Source organism: Strongylocentrotus purpuratus, unplaced genomic scaffold (genome assembly GCF_000002235.5).
Source record: "Strongylocentrotus purpuratus isolate Spur 01 unplaced genomic scaffold, Spur_5.0 spur5_scaffold_7, whole genome shotgun sequence".
Classification (NCBI taxonomy): domain Eukaryota; kingdom Metazoa; phylum Echinodermata; class Echinoidea; order Camarodonta; family Strongylocentrotidae; genus Strongylocentrotus; species Strongylocentrotus purpuratus.
In genome coordinates, this window is record NW_022145613.1 from 30,948,505 (window position 1) to 30,971,839 (window position 23,335).

Sequence of the window (23,335 nt, forward strand, 5' to 3'; positions counted from 1 at the left end):
GGCGGGAAGAGGGGGGGGGGGGAGGGGGGGGGCCCAATCCGTGAGAAAATATTAGTTGCGACTCAGCCGTCGGTGAATAAGCGGGGGGGGGGGGTAGGAAGCATTTTTTTGGGGTGCAATTTTTTAGGAAATATTTTGCGCCGACTTAGTCAGCCGGTGAATATGAGACCACTATTTTTTTTGTGTGACCTAATTCGTGAGATTTTGTTGTTGTTGACCCGTCACCCCCCCCCCCCCGTGGATCCACGCCTGCAGAGGATCCAGCCGGCGCCAATGGGGGGGGGGTAGCCAAATCTTAATACAAAATTTAGTGCCGTCTCAGCCGGCCGGCGAATAAGCGGGGGGGGGGGGATGGGGCGCTTTTGTTTTTTGTTTTATAAAGGTTAACTTTACGTTATTATCCTATTTTTTTTTATCGTTTTGGGGGGCTGGGGGGGGGGGGCCGGGCCGGAAAAATCGCTACGTGGATCCGCCCCTGATGGAAGCCATTACAAATGTAATCCTAGGAATCCCAACATCAGTTCCACTTACTCAGGTTCAATAAAAATGTTGGCTTAGCTTTTATCAGTGTCAAGAGATCAAGGTAATTTAAAGGAATTGCCCATGAACTGTCACACTATATTGTGTGGCTCAGAAAGAAAGAAAACCGGATATTTCCAATAAAAATGACATAATGACTCAAAGTTGATGATCTTGACATCATTTTTTATCATTTCGAAAAAGAATGATCTTCTTAATGAAGTAAGAATTAGGTCAATGATGAAGTTGTAATTGTAGATCGCAGGTGTTCCGTTCTTTCTAGCCCCCCCCCCCCATGTATATAAAAACCATTATTCTATCATAAGGATATTTATATTTCTTTATTTTTGTTTTCGGGGGGAGGGGGAAGATTTCGGCACTTCAAGGAAAGAATACAATTCATATTTGTAAATGTTTTTAAATTAATCGTTATCACTAGTGGTATAGAGTTTGGATTAATATCATTGCTTCTTTGTATGAGATTCCTTTTGTTCTCTTACTATCATCAAAATATGTTTGTAACATTTATTCTTTTCTCTTATACATGTTTGCATTTTGACGTATCGACTTGTGAAAATGTTATGTTTTGTGAATAACGTTTATGTCTTTTGAAGAAAGAAGACACATATACAAAATAAAGATTGAGCTTGTTTGTACTATATTGCGTACTGATATGTCTTCATTATTTTAACTGTAAGGAATCACTATATCGCAAATGATGTTACAGTGCTTGCACACGTTGAAATTATTAATAGATAAGCTGGGAAAGATATAATGAAGGAAATTAACTTTAATAATTCCACTGTACGTACCAACGGAACTTAATGACACCACCACACAAAAAGTTTGCAAAACTTTCTCCTGTGCTCCTCTCTTTCTCTCTCTCTAACTATATCTTCATTCAATTTAAGGACGAAACTGTCATCTTTTTCAACATGTTTTAACAATTCCTCGATCAATGTGGTATCAAACCACTTTCCCTTAATATTTTCTTTCCTTTCATCCTCGAATTCTATTAAATTCTTTAACACACCTCCTGCAAACATATACATACTTGCCACTATAAAATTGGATATAATTACAGTTTTAAAACTATGCAGTATTATCTAGCAAATCATTTTCTTTCTTAATTTTAAAATATGACTTATGTTAAAGAGGGAAAACAAAAATCACAGAATTATCATGTTATTTCTATAAATATCTCATACACCAGCAGGTGTATTGTACTACAGAGGAAAAAGACGAGATAGAATCAAATAAATGCCAATTGTAATAAACAATAGTTTATCTTCTTTGAATTTCTGTAAAATATACTTTATTTCGATACAATTATTTGACAGTCTTCAAAGGCACATGCAAATCATGAAATTTACAAGAGACAGGTTAAACACGTCCAGCGATGATATGCAATTAGGAGTTAAGTCCGAACGTGTACATAAAAAGGGCATTAGTACCAATCAATACAATTGAACCACAGGCATTGCACCACATTTGCAAAAATCTACAGATTAAACATGCATGTAGTAGAAAAATGTCTTATAATTGGGATTACGAATAAAGAATTATTTCTAACATCACCTGGGTAAAAGAATGGTGCAATATTGTGAAGTTGACATTGCCACAGAAAATGAGGTTAGAATACAAACGAAGGCAAAATAGATGATATTGATATCATTTACTTGAAGAATTGATCAACTCAGCCTACGCATATTTCATGATTTCTTTGAGGTCTTGTTAAAATAACAGATCATATTACTGTTCATTCTTGGCCGGCCATCCTTAATTTATACACATGTATAGTATATTTGTGTGTTTGGAATGATATGAAAGGTTGAGGCATAAAATGAATTCTGCCACTTAAATAAATGGGGTTTACTACCGCAAAATCCCCAGGGATTCTAAAAAAAATCTAGAATTCTAAAACCTAAAAACAAAACCCACCTCAAACCATAACAAGAAATTAAGCAACCAATTAATGAAAACAAAAGATAACATCTGTAACAACTTTGAACAACATAACTCATAACTAGAAATGAAGAAAAAAAGAGCCCACTGCTGTAAACACACAGCAAGAAAGCCAAAAGCCCTCTCTTGGATCCAGGCAAACAAAGTCTCCTTGAATATTAAACAAAAAAATAATTAAATGTTATTTAGCAATACTCCCATCAGCCATAATTGAACGCTTTACAAAAAATGATGCTTTACACACATACCAAACACGACATGCAACACGTACAAACTATCATCCTCCCTAACCAGGGCAGTTTTCGCCATAAAAACTATTTCATACACAGGACCAAACTACTGAAGCACCATTGATCCGAATCTCAAATAGCTTAAGAACTGTTGCAGCTTTAAAAAACATATCAAATTGTTAGTATTAAATTTGTACATGTAATGCACAAGTATACTATTTTTTTCTGGACTGTGACTCCCGACCTTGAATATTCTATTCTAAAAACTTCCTTTTCTCTCTCCTCATTCTTCTCCTGACCCCCATGCTTTACCTTCCCTTCCTAGTTCTCTTCTTTCTTACATCCATCATCCATATCATTTCATTGTTTTATCTGTATACTCTGATTTTGTATCATCATACTTCTACCTTATAATGAATGACACTGTGTCAACATTATTTTGAGGAACTTAAATTCTACAAGCTATATGCTTTTGATTAAGTTCCTTTTTTCACATGTAATTTCGAAATTATTTAGTGTGAAATAAATGAAACTAAACTGAAACTGAAGGTCAAGAGTCACTACTGCTCTCTAAGAAAATAGCAGCCCCTAGGTAGAGTACTAGCACACCACACAGTTTGCTAGAAAGTCCTGATTTATATACCATTTTATTTTCTTTTGTTGTAAAATCATGTGATACATATAAATATGAATGCGTTAGTATTTGAGGGATAATTCCCTTTTCAGTCTGACAAAATTAATAATATCCATTTTTCCAAGTTTCTCAAATATTATATATGAATATTTGTCAGTGGTAACAATAGTACATTCCAAAGATACCATTTAACATGATGGAGTTTGATTTGGGGGCAAAATGGATGTAAAAGATTCCAGATATTAGTTTGATGAACATAATTACGTAGAGTTTAACAGTACCTAAGGTTAAAAAAGCTACACAGCATATCTGTTTTTTACATTCCTATCATAGCATCATCATTAGTTGTGTGCTATACATTTAACACAAATCTGACGCAATACAAATTTGTTGGAGAAGCCAACTTTTGAACAATGATGAAGAATGAAGGAGAACTCACTGACATCACAAATCCCCCCCCCCCCCAAAAAAAAGGGACCAGGGATGAAATTGAATCAGCAAGAAGTAAGGTGAATCATATTAATATTGTAGGTTTATATGATTATACTGGAACCAACCCTTTATTATAGCCCTTTTTATTTGTTTTGTTGCAAAGGTATTACAAAAAAAAAAGGTTTTGGGTCCCCGACCCCCATCACAACTAATTATTCACATTACAACCATCATCTATAGTCTAGTGCTTAAACACTAAATTGACATATTTTATGTATGTGGGAAATCTGAGAATAATATTCAGATCTGTTCTTATTAATTCACAACAAACATACATTCGGTTTACTTTTTAAAGGGGGCACTGATCATTGACTCCCCCTCTATTTTTTGCCACAATTATACTAAATCTGCACAAACTACTGCATTGCTAATTAAACAAAAGTGTACAAATTCTATCTCTACACTATCCCATATTAATGGCTTGTACTAAACACTCAGGTCGCGGCTCGTTTGGCCATTTAAACAAAATGGTGTCTTCAAATCGGTTTTTAAGGGGGAAAATATTATTTCAAATTAGTGACTGTTTTTACACTCAGGTCGCGGCTCGCTGGGCCATTTATTCAATGATGTCTTCAAAGGGGATGCGTGGGGAAATTTTCTTAAAAAAGAAGTTGGAAGTTGTGATTATTATTTTTTTAATGATAGACAAATAAGAAGATTAGAATTAAGGCTGGCATTGGGAAAGACAAAATACTAGGTGATTAAAGTGGATTTTAGAGAAAGTGTAATACTACAAGGGAAATGAACTGTATATTTGATAGAAACAAGGAATAATGGATAGAGTGAGAAGATGAATTGTGGGAAATTAAGAACTAACAAGAGAGGATTACATGAAAGAATGAAAGAAAACAAATATTTAATAAAAAGGGAATTGAAAGAATTCATTGGTCAGATTTAACAGTGATAAAGATATAAAGAAAAGAGTGGAGGAAATAAAGATTTACATGATAGAAAAAAGATGAGAAATAAAGGGGTAGAATAAAATTTAGAAAGAATATTTTTTAAAGACTGACAAATATGAAAATAAAGCGAGGAATAAAACTTGATAGGATATTACAAGGAATGATGGAAATATTCATTTCATTCTTTCATTCTTTGTTTTTGTATTCCTCTCTTGGTAGTTCTTAATTTCCCACAATTCATCTTCTCACTGTATCCATTCTTCCTTGTTTCTATCATATTAATAGATCATATACCTATGTACTATTACACTTTATCTAAAATCCACTTTACCCACCTAGTATATTTGTCTTTCCCGATGTCAGCCTTAATTATAATCTTCTTATTTGTCTATCATTGAACAAAAAACAATCACAACTTACAACTTCGTTTTTAAAGTAAATTTCCCCACGCATCCCCTTTGAAGACATCATTGAAAAAATGGCCCAGCGAGCCGCGACCCGAGTGTAAAAACAGTCGCTAATTTGAAATAAGATTTCCCCCTTATATTAAAAAGCCGATTTGAAGACACTTAAAAAAAGATGGCCAAACGAGCCGTGACCCGAGTGTTTTTCAGCGCGCCGCGACCCGAGTGTTTAGTACAACCCCATAATAATATCAGAAACAACACAAGTTCTGTCCAAAATGAAAAGGGGCACCCTTTACACATAATAAGGGCACTCTCCCTTGATGATGATATTAATACACTATACTGAACGTGTTCTCATAATAAATGTTGTTTAAGTTTTAATTGTGTCACAAATGTACAAGCATTACACTAGTCAATTCCCCTACTGCCTTCTTATGCTGCCATTATGGTATGTAAATACAAATACTTGACTGTTTGATTACAACTTCCACTGATTTATTTCGTTAAAAAATCTATGGGTTTTTTTCTTGTTCAAATAGGATATTTCCAACTCATGCTGCAAAATTCTCATTGTAATCAGTACATGTTGCCTAAACGATATGCTCCCTGTCATTGATATCTGGGAGTGGCCAAGCATAGGTCCACTAAGACCCTAACACAATTACAAATTGCCGGATGCCTACAAAAATGATAATAAAACCTCAAAATAACAAATCCTTTGCCAGTAGAGTGGGTAAACATTTTATGAATACATGGAGAAACCAAATATAAAAGAATACACATTTTAGACTGTAATAACAAGAACATGCCTTGTAATTTATGAGCATTTTCAGCAGTTTGGTGACTCAAAACAAAAGCATGTGTGTATTCAATATAAAAATGGTGATTTGATATTAAAGGGAATGTTTTTACCAAGGCTGTGTTTTTCTGCTTTTGGTAACCTTCGAGTTTCTTACGTAGTCTTTGATGTTGACCCACGTTCTGTGTTTCAGCACAGCTTCAGCTTTCAAGCATTCGTCTATCGCTCTCTTGCCAGGTAGCTTAGAATGAACAGTCATAAAGGCTCCTAAACGTCTCTGGACAGCCGACTTTTCCGCATCGCTCCATGCTGTCTTTCGTTTCTTCCTTATTGGCTGTTCATCAACCTCTTCCAGTACATGTTGCGTTTGCCTTTGCCTTTTGGTACCTAATGAAAGACAATAACAAAAAAATGTTGCAATTATACTATGCAGAATAATAAATGCAGTATCACATACTGTTTCTCTGAGTCTCTGACCCATGAACTTGAAGAGTGCATTACTGTTATGAGGATGGAAGGAGAGGAAGAATATTTAAATCCTCTTTTGCAGTGATGCAGAATAGAGTGTGATCCTGGGAGGAATACACTTAAACGATTTTTTTTTGCGGGAAGAAAGCCATCATATAATTTTGTAAAGCTCATATTTCGTGAAATTATGGGCATCTACCGTTTAGGGGAGTCGGGCACAAACAAGTCTTTAAATTATCTGACAGTGTCATGACAGATGGGGTTATGTTTCACATATTCTACCCGGTTTCTATTGGTCATTTATTTTGCTAATCTAGCTCAGTTTTGGGTTTATTTGGGAGGGGCTCCTGGCTGCCTCCATTTTCATCCATTTCCTAGTATATTGTAGTGATTGCTGTGTGCATGAAAAAAAGTACATTTTGTATTACCTTGACAACCCCTGACTCCCAGTCTAGAACAAAAGGGCCACGATCACATAATACTTTCTGAGTCTATATTATTGTATGTACACAATTTTTTTTTAGTTTAGAGAAGTTTAGATATAGAGACCAATTAAATTCACTAATAGATTTTCTCCGTCATTGGCAACAGCCTTTTTGTGAGGCTACATTACAATTATAATTGTGCTATAATTTTTAACAATTCAAAATGCACAAATATTGGTACGTGGTGATTTCAACAGGAAAAAGTTTGGTTTCACTTTGGATTTTGAGGATGATTGAGAGTGCGGTACAATAGGCAAAATTAACATTTAGGTTTGCAAAAAGGAATTTTTTAGATGCTCTCATTGGACTTAAAGTCATACCTTTTTGGGAGCATCCAGGTAGCTGACGTTCGACATCATGATCACCAGAATCAACATCGCTGTCACAATTGTCATCACATGATTCAGGTCCCTGTTCTCCAGTGTCGATCTCTGTACATAAAATAATAATCAATAATATTCACCAAAAAGAAAATCTGGGTCAACTGCAAAGAAAACATACTTGTAATTTAAAACAAAAGAATATAATCAATTATTTCTAAATACAACATGGTAGAATTGGCACCAGGTATATGCCACATGTGTGGATCGAGTCAAACAAATGCCTTAATTACCCCTAATCTAAATAAATTGAAACAAACAAGTGAACAATATAGTGAGGAATATTTAACTGCATGGTTCATTTGAAAACAACACTTTTCATTAATTCAATAATGTTGCAGCATGTTTATCAATTTACATATTTTGTATTTGATAATTGTCAAGTTGAGTGGAAATCAGAAATACTTGATTCTTAAAATTAGTACATGCTACATGGTTTGTTATTCATCCCACTCATCCCTCGCCATGATGTTTCTCATCTCATTAGGGTTTGGATTGAGATCCCCACTGTATAATTCTACCCTCATCACAAATTTACCTTCATCTAACTTGATTTGAAGCTCATCCAGACTTTTTGCAGTGCCAATCAGCTGGACCGGGTTCCCAGCTTTTCCCTCCATGGCGAACAGGATCTTTGATATTTTGGCCACCTGCATAGCAGCATCTGGCAGTCTATAATACTCCCTATGTATCCTAATATCGTGGCCCATGAAGTTTGCTAAGGCGTCCATCTCATGGTCCCTCAAGCTCATTAGTTGTGACATGGTAGCTACATGCTTCCGTAATTTTGTGGATCGAAGTGTTGAAGGATTTTGTGCTCCACATGCTTCTGACAGCTCACGGAGAGCATCTGACCCTCGAACATGAGATGTAGTGTCACTATTGGCTACAGCGAACAGGTATTTGTTGCTTGGGTTTACACCTGCTTCCTCCCTGTGGGATACAAGGGTGTCTACACATGATTTCATGGAGTCTGTCACAAGGATCGGCACTGTCCTGCCACGTTTTCCTACTACCTCAACTCTCCAGAGAAACTTTACAAGATTTTTTTCCCAGTCTTTCAGCATCTCTAGTTGTCCTTCCACCATATGAGATTCACCTTTCTTGATTTTATTGTAGTCATCAAGAGTCATCTTGCTGATTTCCCCTTGTCTCCTCCTATTAAACACAATGAGATGAGCCAGCATGGTCTTGTTGAGTTCTCTCCATGTGCTATGGTTTTCGATTGCGGTCCCAGATGACAGTTTGTCTACACAAAGTTCAGCCTGTACCTCTAGGTGTCTTGACAAAGCCACAACATCACTCGTTAGGGGTAGGAGTTTGGGCTGGTTTCGTTTCCTCTGGTACAAAGTTCGTAGAGCATGAGTAGAGATTTCAGATCCCCAACAAGTGTCCAGCAGCTTGATGAACTTTTCTACAAGTTTCTGCATGTCATCCCCATCTCTGTCCATCAAAGCCTTACTCAGGAGCACAAAGGCAGCCTTTCTTAAGGTATGTCCCAGCTTAAGTGCTAGACTTGGTGTATTGAACAAGTGGTTCTCCTCATCAAAGCCTGCCACTTTCTTGACAGCACTCAAGACAGTCATAAAACCATTTGGTGATATCAGGGAAGTCAGACTTGCCTTGCCATTGCAGCTGCAACGTCTGAACTGAAGTACAAGTCTTCCTAGTTCTCGTAACTTGCATCTGATGTGGTTGTGCTGTTCTTCGTCATGGCCCAATTTCTTAGAGTACACCTTGGCCAATTCTAGAATCAACTGATCATTTAGAATGCAGGCCTTGATTTCATCATCGCTGAGACCACTCAGTACTTTGTGTGTTATAGAATCTCTTGATGTGCAGGGCACTGGTGGAAGCAAGAGTCGACCTTGTGCTAATAGTCTTCTTCGTTTTTTCTTTTGCTCCTTAGCCGGCTCTTCTTGCTTCAAAATGCAGCGGTGTTTCCACAATTCGGCTTTCGCAAACCATCCCAAACAATCTTTGCAAGGCTGATAATCACGGGGCTTTGCTTCACAAGAAGGTCTATATACGACCACAAGCTCTCCATGACCCTTTTCGAAGACCCTGTAGTTGTGCATGTGATTTCCTTTATTTCTTATCAATGTCAATAGCTTATCCTTTTCTTTTCGATTCGTTGCTGCCATGTATTGAGCCACCTTTATTTCATTGGAATGTTGTGACCGCAGGTGATCAGGAAGTTTTTTGTGGGGCTTCTCACACATCATGCAATAAGCTACCTTGTCATATTTTCGCCCTCCTTGATTGTTGGTCTTCATCACAGTTATCCCCTCATGGTCAGCATCAATGCCTCCATATCTTGATGATGCCTCCAATGACTGATCTGATGACAGAGATTTCAGTGATCGAGTGATGCCATTTATTGATGTACATTTAGCCTTAGGCAATGATGCTTGAGAATTATTTAATGAAGTCTTCCCTGAAGAGTCAGAATCTCCTTGAGAATCACAGACATAGTCTGGATCATCATCACTATCATCATTATGGTCAGATAATGTGTCCTCATTATCACTTGAAAAAATATTTTGTGAAAGGGTTCCATCTGGTACCATCAATGCTTGTGTGGCAGGCTCAGGGAATGGTTCCCAGTGCTCTCGGTTATTAGGGGGGTTTCTGCATAGATCATCAGATGTGTCATCATTATCAGCAAGAAAATTGGACAGTGAAAGGTTTCCATCTGGTTCCATTAAAGGTTGTGTGGCAAGCTCAGTAAATGGTTCCCAATGCACTTGGTTATTAGGGGGGTTTATGCATGGATCATCACATGTGTCATCATTATCAGCTGAAACATTAAACTGTGAAATCTTTCCATCTGATTCCATTAAAGCTTGTGTGGCAGGCTCAGTGGATGGTTCCCAATTTGTTTCGTTATTAGGGGGGTTTCTGCATAGATCATCAGATGTTTCAGCATCATCAGTTAGAACATTGGAGAGTGGAAGGTTTCCATCTGGTTCTATTAAAGGTTGTGTGGCAAGCTCAGTAAATGATTCCCAATGCACTTGGTTATTAGGGGGGTTTATGCATGGATCATCACATGTGTCATCATTATCAACTGGAACATCAAACTGGGAGAGCTTTCCATCTGATTCCATTAACGCTTGTGTGGCAGGCTCAGGGGATGGTTCCCAATGTTCTTGGTTATTAGAGGGGTTCCGGCATGGATCATCACATGTGTCATCATTATCAGCTGAAACACTGAACTGTGAAATCTTACCATCTGATTCCATTAAAGCTTGTGTGGCAGGCTTAGGGGATGGTTCCCAATTTGTTTCGTTATTAGGGGGGTTTCTGCATCGATCTTCAGATGTTTCATCATCATCAGCTCGAACATTGGACTGTGAAAAGTTTCCATCTGGTTCCAGTAGTTCTTGTGTGGCAGGCTCGGAGAATGGTGAACAAACTTTTTCTGGGTCTGGTGGGAGGTTTGCAGAATTTTGCAGAATTTCAGGTTTTTCATCTTGGACTCCACTGTGTAATTGAGTAGGACTTGGGAATACAAAATTATCTCCCACCCCATAATCATATAACACTTCTTCACCTTCTTTGATTTTCTTCAATGAGAAGAGAACCAGTTCTGGTTCATTGTGAGGGTTCTCTCTAATCTTCATTCTGCTGTTGACTTCACCCCTCCAACCATGGTTGACGAGTCGTCCCAGTTGTTGTTTAGTTGGTTCGACTGATGCATCCCTACTGGAAATGAAATTGAAAAAAAATGAAAACATTAGATTCATCAATGTTTAAAATTACAATGAATCACTGAAACTAAGTATATGTGGGTTACAATTTGTGATTTCACTTTAGGTTTTCTCTGTTGTCAGATATTATTTGATTAACTGTTACTTTTCAAGTAGGGTATCACTCAAAGAAGAATCGTTACAGTCATGATTTTTGTTAACGCATGGTTAATTTTAGGAGGAAATTTGAAATACAAGTAACATAGGAAACAAATAGGTAACATTACATGTAGGCATTGGAAATCATAACCAATATCATGAACATTAAACATGCATATGTTTACTTTTCATTTGCCTTAAAATTGTAATGCTACAAAATGTCACCGTGCATCAGACAAGAGTACCGAGGCGAAAAAAGACGACGAACTAACCGTGGAAGATTTTTTCAATATAAATACAAATAAAAAAAAAATTTAAAAAAAAACACAAAGGTCGAATAACGACACGCCCTACAAGCCACGGGCAACAGCATTGCGAACAAAATATATCCTCTCAAGACCCTCTGAAATACGAGAGCCAAAGACATTACATGGTATAACAAAAATAACAAAAAAGAGAGAGAAGCGACCAAATTGGGGAAAGGGCAAGGAGAGGCAACAAACTAAAGGGAAAATGTACAATTTCGGACATATCTATCCACAAGATGTTTACACTGGGTGGGAGAGATGGAAGAAGGCTTCGGCAGGGGAGAAGGAACATGCGGAGAAGAAAGATGAGTCCAAGGAGAAGAAGGGAGGGAGAGATGAGGAAAGATTAAAAAATAGCATGGGAAAAAGGAAAAAAAGCATTATGATAAACAAGAACAGACGTGTAGAATGAGGGGGGAAAGAAGAAAATAATCTATCTAATCTTTAAAAGTGGAACGTAGCTCCAAAAAGCAAATAAAGAATACAATATAAAAAGTGGCTACTAGCACAAACCTGAATTCATATCAAACGGACCAAACATGTATGCAGTGTTATATTATTTTAGAATGAGCAAAGAAAGCAGGAAATCCAATGCAGGGTTTGAATTGTGCATTGAAAACTACATCCTCAATGAAGATTATGTTTACCAACTGTATGATTTTTGTTCTCAAGTTTTCAAATGATTTTTCAATAAATCTTACCATTTGACATAATGTTGGCCCATCTCAGATCATCTTCCCAGATTATAAAGAAGAGGAAATTTGGGAAATTACAAAATGAATGATGAACATTTAACAAAGAAGGATAACAGAAATTAAAAGCAGAAGATGTATAAAGACAACAAGCAGGAGTAGCGAAATGAGAAATCCAGCTACAATGCGAGGATGACGCTGGACAACAGACATTGAAAGAAATGAATTAGGAGGATGGGAAGGGAGAGGAGGAGACAAAGCAGATGAAGAAGTTGAATGAGGAGTTGATGAGCGAGGGGTTAGGAGAGGGGTTGAGGGAGGGGTTGGGAGAGGGGTTGGGAGAGGGGTTAGGAGAGGGGTTGAGGGAGGGGTTGTGTGAGGGGTTGATTGGGGGGTGCGGGGAGGTGTTAGGGGAAGTAATGAATGAACAGATGAAGTAATATCAGACTGAAGTGAAGATGAGGTGTAGAAGAAAGGGGGAGTAGAAAAAGAGTCTTCCGATGACATATTGCAGGGAACTGATGAACCAGCATCATTTAAAACTTCACTGGAGGGAGAGGGAGGTGGTGCAAGCTGCGTAGAAATTTCCGAATCTGTTTCATCATTTAAAACTTCACTGGAGGGAGAGGGAGGTGGTGCAAGTTGCATAGAAATTTCCGAATCTGTTTCATCTGTAAGATGAAATGTGGAGTGTACAAAAAAAAAACATGGACTTTTCAGTGTAATGCACCTTTCTTTTATATCCAATATTTGTACCAAATATTGTTTTATATTCTCATTTTATGCTCTCCAAAATGGAATATGATCTGTTGGACTGACAAGGTTGAATAATTGTCATTGGTAAGATTGTGTGTTTTTTGTATGATAGCTAAAACAGGTTTGAATAGATAGAGAAGAATATAAGTTGCATATTTGTTCTATGCTGTCCTTGCCGTATTGATACTTTCTGCAGAAAAATGTATGTGTACTGTATGTGGTCAGTCCACGGGTTTATTCAAAAGCACGGAATAGAATTTGACAGATATGACTAGCTTTCGATCTTTCTCTAGGGAAAAAACAAAAACCACTGGTAGAAAATATGTTGCCCTGTCAACCCACATGTTTACGACTACGTCATAAGCATATAGCCTTAGGTTTGTTTTCAACACCTATCATTACAAAATATACTTTTCAATAAATCAAGTCGTCATAGTATGTAGACTTACCACCATTTCGTCCCTTTCCATGTGAAAAAGTATCTGAAGCAAGTTTCACAGTCTGCATCTCTTCTTTCCCCCACATCTCTGGTTACCAGATCTCCTCTGTACCACAAAAGGAATTCTCCCTCTTCAAACGTTTTGGTGGTAAAGACTGCTCTACCTGTGATTGAAGAAATACATAATCTTCATGAGATCAATCATGCGAGTTTAAACATTGTGAATATGATGTTACAAGTATATTTGTCTGTCATTTAAGATAATGCTCAGGTGTGATAAGTAACTCAGACTCGTACTTGTAAGAAGGCACTTATTTTCAAAATTGGTTGAGTTTTAAATAACATTTGTGTGTCTTTTTGGTCACATTGCCATCAAGCAGACTTGTAAGCAACACATTGTATTTAATATTAGTATGCTGCAGATATTAAATTACAGTGTCATGCATGTCATGATGAACATGACGTTTTCTCTAGATTTTCTAAAAACTTTTTGACATTCAACCCCATGAGGAGGCATTAAAATTCATTTCAAGGTCTAACCTTTAAACACTTAACCAAATCAAGTTTAATACCTCCTGCTTTACAAAAGAGCCCTGTACATACAAATATTTACAAAAAAATAGAATACATTGTAGAAAACATTAAAAAAAAAGCTTTAAAAAAATAAAAACTAGATCAAAATGAACAAAAGGCCTTAAATATTAAACATTTAAGATATTATTGATACAAAGAAAAATGACCAAAAAAATATTTTAAAAAATACACATGCCGTAAAAATAGACTACACAACTGCAAACAGACAAACAAACAAAACTAACTTATGGTAAAAGTCATGATATAACATTAGGTACCAGTGCATGCATTAAAGTGATAGAGGGAGTGACTTAATTTGGTTTTTTAACATTTGGAGTGAAGTTTCCGTGCGAATATGAGTCGGTAGATTGTTATAGATGCTTGGAGCAGTGAAAGAAAAAGAACGTTTTTTAAATTCAGTCTTTGGTTTCAGGATAAATAAGGGATTTAAGGTAGAATGACAAGTAACAAAGTAAACTGGACGATTATGACCAAAAGATTCTAAATAAGGGGCTAGATTATTGAGTATTTTGTAGACGAAAATGCAGTAGTGGTAATTGATTCTATTTTCAACACTTTGCCATTGAAGACTGCTTCACGCAATTAAGTGTTGAATTAAGATTATAAAAACAGAAAAATATGAGGGAAAGCATATCAAATATTCTACTGCATGAAATTAATGAAATATACAGAAAGGGTATAGATTTTACTAAAGAAGTTGACCTGTTTAACTGCGAAGGGTATCAAATTTACTCTGAAAAGAGCTGGTGATTTTCAGACAATAGGCGATGAGGTGTGATCAAAGAACCATACCAGGCGTTCCTTGCATAGTCTAGCTCTGAATCAATATTTTATTGAGCATATTAATGTTAGATATCTATGCTACAGTGAATTTTCACTATTAATACAATCTACATGTACATGTATGTAACCTCACTCACCTTTGTCAGGCAGCTGTTTCACTGTAAATCCTTCAGGATCAACTTCACTAAAAATATCTGGAACTGTCTGTCTGGTTTGACTTCTGAGAATCCGATTCTGAAACAGGTCAAGTAAATATTAGTAATATTATGCAGAAACACAGCTGTGAGCAAGCTGGAAGAAAATATCTAAATATTACACCCCCCCCCCCCCCACATCCTCCCCCTTATCATACTGGAATTTGCCAAAATATTGCTACTCATATCCATGCTCAATTTTATTATATTATTTGTTAAAATCATGAGGTATTATGAAACACATCCATTATGATGTACATCAAGGGGGTCATGTAAATACATGGCTCCACATTTCCCATGCACACATCTTATCATATTTGACTCATTTGCAATAGATATAGATTGCTCCACATTTCCTATGCACACATTTATACATATCTAGCCCATATGCAATAATAAATGTGGCTCCACATTTCCCATGCACACATTTATACATATCTGGCTGATGTGTAATATATATAGATATGGCTCCACATTTCCCATGCACACATTTATACATCTTCAATCCACCTTAAATAGTTGAGATAAACATGGCTCCACATTTCCCATGCACCCATTTATACACATCTGGCCCATATGTAATATATAAATGGCTCCACATTTCCCATGCACAAATGTATAGACATCTGGCCCATGTGTAATATATATATATATATATGGCTCCACATTTCCCATGCATAAATGTATACATATCTGGGTCATGTGTAATATATATATAGATATGGCTCCACATTTCCCATGCACACATTTATACACATCTGGCCCATTTGTAATATATATATATGGCTCCACATTTTCCATGCACACATTTATACACATCTGGCCCATGTATAATATATATAGATATGGCTCCACATTTCCCATGCACACATTTATACAAATCTGGCCCATGTATAATATATATATATATATATATATGGCTCCACATTTCCCATGCACACATTTATACACATCTGGCCTATGTGTAATATATATATATATATGGCTCCACATTTCCCATGCACACATTTATACACATCTGGCCCATGTGTAATATATATATGGCTCCACATTTCCCATGCACACATTTATACACATCTGGCCCATGTGTAATATATATATATGGCTCCACATTTCCCATGCACACATTTATACATCTGGTCCATGTGTAATATATATATATGGCTCCACATTTCCCATGCACACATTTATACACATCTGGCCCATGTGTAATATATATATATATGGTTCCACATTTCCCATGCACACATTTATACACATCTGGCCCATTTGTAATATATATATATGGCTCCACATTTTCCATGCACACATTTATACACATCTGGCCCATGTATAATATATATAGATATGGCTCCACATTTCCCATGCACACATTTATACAAATCTGGCCCATGTATAATATATATATATGGCTCCACATTTCCCATGCACACATTTATACACATCTGGCCCATGTGTAATATATATATGGCTCCACATTTCCCATGCACACATTTATACACATCTGGCCTATGTGTAATATATATATATATATGGCTCCACATTTCCCATGCACACATTTATACACATCTGGCCCATGTGTAATATATATATGGCTCCACATTTCCCATGCACACATTTATACACATCTGGCCCATGTGTAATATATATATATGGCTCCACATTTCCCATGCACACATTTATACATCTGGTCCATGTGTAATATATATATATGGCTCCACATTTCCCATGCACACATTTATACACATCTGGCCCATGTGTAATATATATATATATGGTTCCACATTTCCCATGCACACATTTATACACATCTGGCCCATTTGTAATATATATATATGGCTCCACATTTTCCATGCACACATTTATACACATCTGGCCCATGTATAATATATATAGATATGGCTCCACATTTCCCATGCACACATTTATACAAATCTGGCCCATGTATAATATATATATATATATATGGCTCCACATTTTCCATGCACACATTTATACACATCTGGCCCATGTATAATATATATAGATATGGCTCCACATTTCCCATGCACACATTTATACAAATCTGGCCCATGTATAATATATATATATGGCTCCACATTTCCCATGCACACATTTATACACATCTGGCCCATGTGTAATATATATATGGCTCCACATTTCCCATGCACACATTTATACACATCTGGCCTATGTGTAATATATATATATATATGGCTCCACATTTCCCATGCACACATTTATACACATCTGGCCCATGTGTAATATATATATGGCTCCACATTTCCCATGCACACATTTATACACATCTGGCCCATGTGTAATATATATATATGGCTCCACATTTCCCATGCACACATTTATACATCTGGTCCATGTGTAATATATATATATGGCTCCACATTTCCCATGCACACATTTATACACATCTGGCCCATGTGTAATATATATATATATGGTTCCACATTTCCCATGCACACATTTATACACATCTGGCCCATTTGTAATATATATATATGGCTCCACATTTTCCATGCACACATTTATACACATCTGGCCCATGTATAATATATATAGATATGGCTCCACATTTCCCATGCACACATTTATACAAATCTGGCCCATGTATAATATATATATATATATATGGCTCCACATTTCCCATGCACACATTTATACACATCTGGCCTATGTGTAATATATATATATATATGGCTCCACATTTCCCATGCACACATTTATACACATCTGGCCCATGTGTAATATATATATGGCTCCACATTTCCCATGCACACATTTATACATCTTCAATCCACCTTAAATAGTTCAGATAAACATGGTTCCACATTTTCCATGCACACATTTATACATATCTGGGTCATGTGTAATATATATATAGATATGGCTCCACATTTCCCATGCACACATTTATACACGTCTGGCCCATTATATATATATATATATATGGCTCCACATTTCCCATGCACACAGTTATACAAATCTGGCCCATGTATAATGGCTCCACAGTTCCCATGCACACATTTATAAGTCTTCAATCCACCTTAAATAGTTCAGTTAAACATGGCTCCACATTTTCCATGCACACATTTATACATATCTGGGTCATGTGTTATATATATATATATATATAGATATGGCTCCACATTTCCCATGCACACATTTATACACGTCTGGCCCATTATATATATATATATATATGGCTCCACATTTCCCATGCACACATTTATACACATCTGGCCCATGTGTAATATATATATATATATATATGGCTCCACATTTCCCATGCACACATTTATACACATCTGGCCCATGTGTAATATATATATATATATATGGCTCCACATTTCCCATGCACACATTTAAACACATATTGCCCATGTAGATCTATATATATATATATATGGCTCCACATTTCCCATGCACACATTTATACACATCTGGCCTATGTATAAAATATATAGATATGGCTCCACATTTCCAATGCACACATTTATACAAATCTGGCCCATGTATAATGGCTCCACAGTTCCCATGCACACATTTATAAATCTTCAATCCACCTTAAATAGTTCAGTTAAACATGGCTCCCCATTTTCCATGCACACATTTATACATATCTGGGTCATGTGTAATATATATATATATATATAGAGATATGGCTCCACATTTCCCATGCACACATTTATACACGTCTGGCCCATTATATATATATATATATATGGCTCCACATTTCCCATGCACACATTTATACACATCTGGCCTATGTATAAAATATATAGATATGGCTCCACATTTCCAATGCACACATTTATACAAATCTGGCCCATGTATAATAGCTCCACAGTTCCCATGCACACATTTATAAATCTTCAATCCACCTTAAATAGTTGAGATAAACATGGGACCACATTTCCCATGCACACAATTATACACATCTGGCCCATGTGTAATATATATATATATATATATATAGTCTATGGCTCCACATTTCCCATGCACACATTTATACACATCTGGCCCATGTGTAATATATATATATTTGGCTCCACATTTCCCATGCACACATTTAAACACATATTGCCCATGTAGATCTAGCCTATATCTAGTTATGGCTCCACATTTCCCGTGCACACATTTATACACATCTGACCCAGATTATTATGGCTCCACATTTCCCATGCACACATTTATACACATCTGGCCCATGTGAGTTATATACAGATAGGCCTAGACCTATGGCTCCACATTTCCCATGCACACATTTAGGCTAAATCTGGCTGATGTGAAATAGAGTCTAGACCTTCGAATCTAACGTTACTAGATATTCCTTTAGTTTAACTCTAAAGTTAGGCCTAAGAAGAACTTATACTAGACCTAGATCTACTACTACTAGTAGCCTAGACTAGTAGTACTAGTCTAGGGCTAGGCCTAACGTTAGGCCTAACGTTAGATCTACATCTTACTTAGATCTAGATTAGATCTAGATCTATGTATGAGTTTTTTGTACCCAATATCATGAATAGAACTAGATCTATAGGCCTAAGGAATTCTTTAAAAAGTTGATAGAATATTAATGGGCCTAGACTGGATTAAAAATGAAAGTAAACTTTCTAGATCTAGACTAGTTCTACTTACTTTTGCCAGTTGTGGCTGTACTAATCCCGCCATGACATGTCCATATACGTTAACAGGCACGTCGCAAGGTGCACTGCACCAGCACTGCGCATGCGCTGCATCTAATAAGATACAGACTGTGCAGTGTGTATCCTCATGCTGGCGCTCTTCACTTGATATTATTCTTGAGATCGGAAAATAATACACATATTCAGGCTGCAAGCTATGACTCCAAAGTGGGAAACCGGGGATGGAGTTAAATCGCAGCCGAACGTTGATGGGGTACTACTGAGATGTCCCAAAGCTGATTTAAATCTCTTTTTAATGATTCTGCAACTGTGGAGCTCCACGGTTTGCTGTGTCTCCACAGTTGGAAGTTGTGTATTCATATGAACCTCCCCGATTGACGGTCATTACAAGTGCACACACACACACACACACACACACACACACACACACACACACAGCAGTCAGTTGGTAGAAATAGCAGTTTTCGTAAATTTATTTTAAAAAAACTGAACAATATTTTTAAATTTGTATTTCACATATCTTTCAAGCATACCTTTAACTACAATTCTGTGTAGTTTCATTGTTATAGGCATGTGGGAAATATGTTAAATTATTAATTAGAATATTGTCTTTTCAGCCATGTGTGACATGGTCCGCTGATCGCCCATTGACTGTTATTCTGCGTGTTGAAAATGCCCTTCAATGTATAAAACTCCCCTACAAAAATGCAATATCCTTATGTGTTTCACTCATTGAATACATTTGTCATTTACACTCAAGGTAACCACAGCTGTACTGAGGTCACCAAACTTTATTTTTCTCTGAAAGTCAGTCCCTGTGGAATGTTATGGCCTGTTGAATTGAATGGTTTCTCGGAAAATCGTCATAAATCTTCAAATCTGACATTTAAAAAAAAACTATACTGTGATGTAGCTGAAAGTCTGCAAATTTTTATCATTTGTTCGGTTTTTCTGAAAAAGTTGTGAAACATATGAGGAAATAGCTGTAACGGTGATCCAAGTAATTTCCATCGCCATATTTTATCGGCATTGCAAAAATATTTGGAATTTAATGTTAATTTTTGGTGTAAATATGATCAATAAATAAATTATTTAAAAAAATGCCAACAAAATGAACAGTTTGACTTTTAATATATATAATTAGCTAAAATGACCTAATTTGCATATCTGATGAATATTCATATTTTTTTTTTTCTTAAAAAAAAAATTAAAAAATATTCCATACTTGTCTGATATACATAGGTTTCATTGATGTATCATGTTCGGTTTTGATTTGATTACATATGCGCATATTAATTAGACGGACTTAGTTATTTTCACAACTTTTTCATATCTGCAGATTCGCAAAAATTGCAAAAATGACTTATATTGTTTGCTTCTGTTTTCAAAACGGTGATAGATATATGAATTTTCTTTTTTGTATTTTTTACCACAAAGATGATATTTTAGTGTCTGATAATTTAATTTATTATTTGTGTCTAAGAAAGTGATGAATTATTTAAAGTTGTCAACTTTGTCGAATTTTGCCATTTTTGCCAATTTGACCATTTCTGGCAGGCTTTTCTGTAATTTTGCGATATCAAAAACATGATATAAAATCACAACGCATTGACCGATTTCAATTCTGTTTTTTGTTTTTTGAAGCTTTCATAAAGCTTGATCATTTACAATCATCAAATAACATGTGTTGTACTTATTTTTGGTGTGCTATACCTAGCAGTAGTAGAAGTATCATCAATTATTTATTATCATTAATAATGGTTTACTGGAAAGGAAAATAAACTACTTTGTAGGAGCTTTCAAATGAGCTCCTCGTCAAAGCTGTAAAGAAAGGTGTAGCAATAATCAAACTTTGAGATTACTTTTCTTTTTGACGTGTTTGACGGTTTTCGACAGGGGTTACATCAGAGCCTACGACGGAAACGACAACGGATAATTATAATAATACCACACTTCCGATGGAACCTAATACCACACTTCCGATGGAACCGAATACCACACTTCCGATGGAACCTAATACCACACTTCCGATGGAACCTAATACCACACTTCCGATGGAACCTAATACCACACTTCCGATGGAACCGAATACCACACTTCCGATGGAACCGAATACCACACTTCCGATGGAACCCAATACCACACTTCCGATGGAACCCAATACCACACTTCCGATGGAACCTAATACCACACTTCCGATGGAACCTAATACCACACTTCCGATGGAACCTAATACCACACTTCCGATGGAACCTAATACCACACTTCCGATGGAACCTAATACCACACTTCCGATGGAACCGAATACCACACTTCCGATAGAACCGAATACCACACTTCCGATGGAACCGAATACCACACTTCCGATGGAACCTAATACCACACTTCCGATGGAACCGAATACCACACTTCCGATGGAACCGAATACCACACTTCCGATGGAACCGAATACCACACTTCCGATGGAACCGAATACCACACTTCCGATGGAACCGAATACCACACTTCCGATGGAACCTAATACCACACTTCCGATGGAACCTAATACCACACTTCCGATGGAACCTAATACCACACTTCCGATGGAACCTAATACCACACTTCCGATGGAACCTAATAGCACACTTCCGATGGAACCTAATACCACACTTCCGATGGAACCGAATACCACACTTCCGATGGAACCGAATACCACACTTCCGATGGAATCTAAGACCACACCTAAGACCACACCTCCGACGGAACCTCCGACGGAACCTCCGACGGAACCTTCAACGGAACAACCCCCCAGAGTGGGGCCGGTCCCAGAACCAACATTGCCAGACATAGGTAAGTCAACTCACTTACATGCCCAATGTAATCAATCAAAATAAATGTTGTCCAGCATGATAGGAACTAAACCCAGAACAGTATAACGCGTTCCCCTAAAATGGTAACAGTGAAATGGATAGAACCGACGAAGGAACGTAGCGAATGAAAGAGCGTGAATGTTTGAAATTGTAATGCTATAAATGTAAAAAATCCTGACGACGGATAGTCAACCTGTTCGAAACGTCGAGCCTCTCCCGTCACTCATCCTCTCCAAGCGCTTTAGTTCTCCTTAGAACTATAAGCTAAGAAAGATAACCTACAGTCTTTTTCAAGACTTTACCAACAGTCCTTTTCAGGACTAACAAACCCTCAAGAAAGATTACCGAGTCAGAGCCCTTTTCAGGACTCCTCAATCCTCCCTCTCTCTCACACATGGTGCACCCGCAAGCCTACTGTATAAAAATTTATGTAAAAGAAAATTTTCGTTTAAAGTAAATCCTGTCTGTATATATAAGTTATATATTGCATTATTTTACCAAATAAGCAATCGAAAATTCAAGTTAATTTTGTCACAGTCGAAATAGTGTATTCCATTTATTTTTCAAAAGAAATATTATGGGTTGTGTGGAAGTAAACACGTTAACTTTGCATTATCATCATACGCCGAGACGAAGAGATAGTTTATGTTATAATGTCAATGTATTTACAAGATCAAATTTTGAAATGGACAAGAAATTCACTTTTTGACGGAAATATAATACTTCATCTGCGATCAATGTATAATTCTTTATTGAGAGACAGATAACATTTAAGAGGTATGTTAATTTCATACTCAACATTGCAAGAATAATCTGACTTTTGATGTGAAGTTGTGACTGGCTAAAACCTGCAGAAACTGATTCTGTTCATTCAAACCCGGTCTCTGTTGCACCTGTACGATGATTGTATTTATAAGTTTTCTC

The 23,335-nt window shown here is 36.7% G+C and overlaps 2 protein-coding genes across 2 annotated transcripts; both read right to left on the minus strand.

The window, feature by feature from the left end:
• Positions 1–1,780: 1,780 nt before the first annotated feature.
• On the minus strand, positions 1,781–19,983 carry LOC115919804. The gene is made up of 6 exons (XM_030974054.1): positions 19,555–19,983; positions 14,842–14,938; positions 13,338–13,491; positions 7,820–10,989; positions 7,222–7,332; positions 1,781–6,335 (listed from the first exon to the last, which is right to left on the minus strand). Exons 1-6 carry the CDS (start codon positions 19,585–19,587, stop codon positions 6,058–6,060), a joined length of 3,843 nt encoding a protein of 1,280 aa, XP_030829914.1. The 5' UTR covers positions 19,588–19,983; the 3' UTR covers positions 1,781–6,057.
• Positions 19,984–21,498: 1,515 nt separating this feature from the next.
• Positions 21,499–22,389, minus strand: LOC105440372 (glycine-rich cell wall structural protein-like). Its single transcript, XM_011670417.2, has one exon. The coding sequence runs from the start codon at positions 22,387–22,389 to the stop codon at positions 21,499–21,501; it is 891 nt and encodes a 296-aa protein (XP_011668719.2).
• Between the last annotated feature and the right edge of the window lie 946 nt (positions 22,390–23,335).

Coding starts and splice junctions, on each gene's coding strand:
- LOC105440372 (XM_011670417.2), bottom strand. CDS start 22,389: ATGTCTGGCAATGTTGGTTCTGGGACCGGCCCCACTCTGGGGGGTTGT.
- LOC115919804 (XM_030974054.1), bottom strand. CDS start 19,587: ATGGCGGGATTAGTACAGCCACAACTGGCAAAA. Junction 13,492..14,841: donor GAAACAGCTGCCTGACAAAG/GTGAGTGAGGTT, acceptor CTTCAATCACAG/GTAGAGCAGTCTTTACCACC. Junction 6,336..7,221: donor ACCTGGATGCTCCCAAAAAG/GTATGACTTTAA, acceptor GTCTTTCATTAG/GTACCAAAAGGCAAAGGCAA.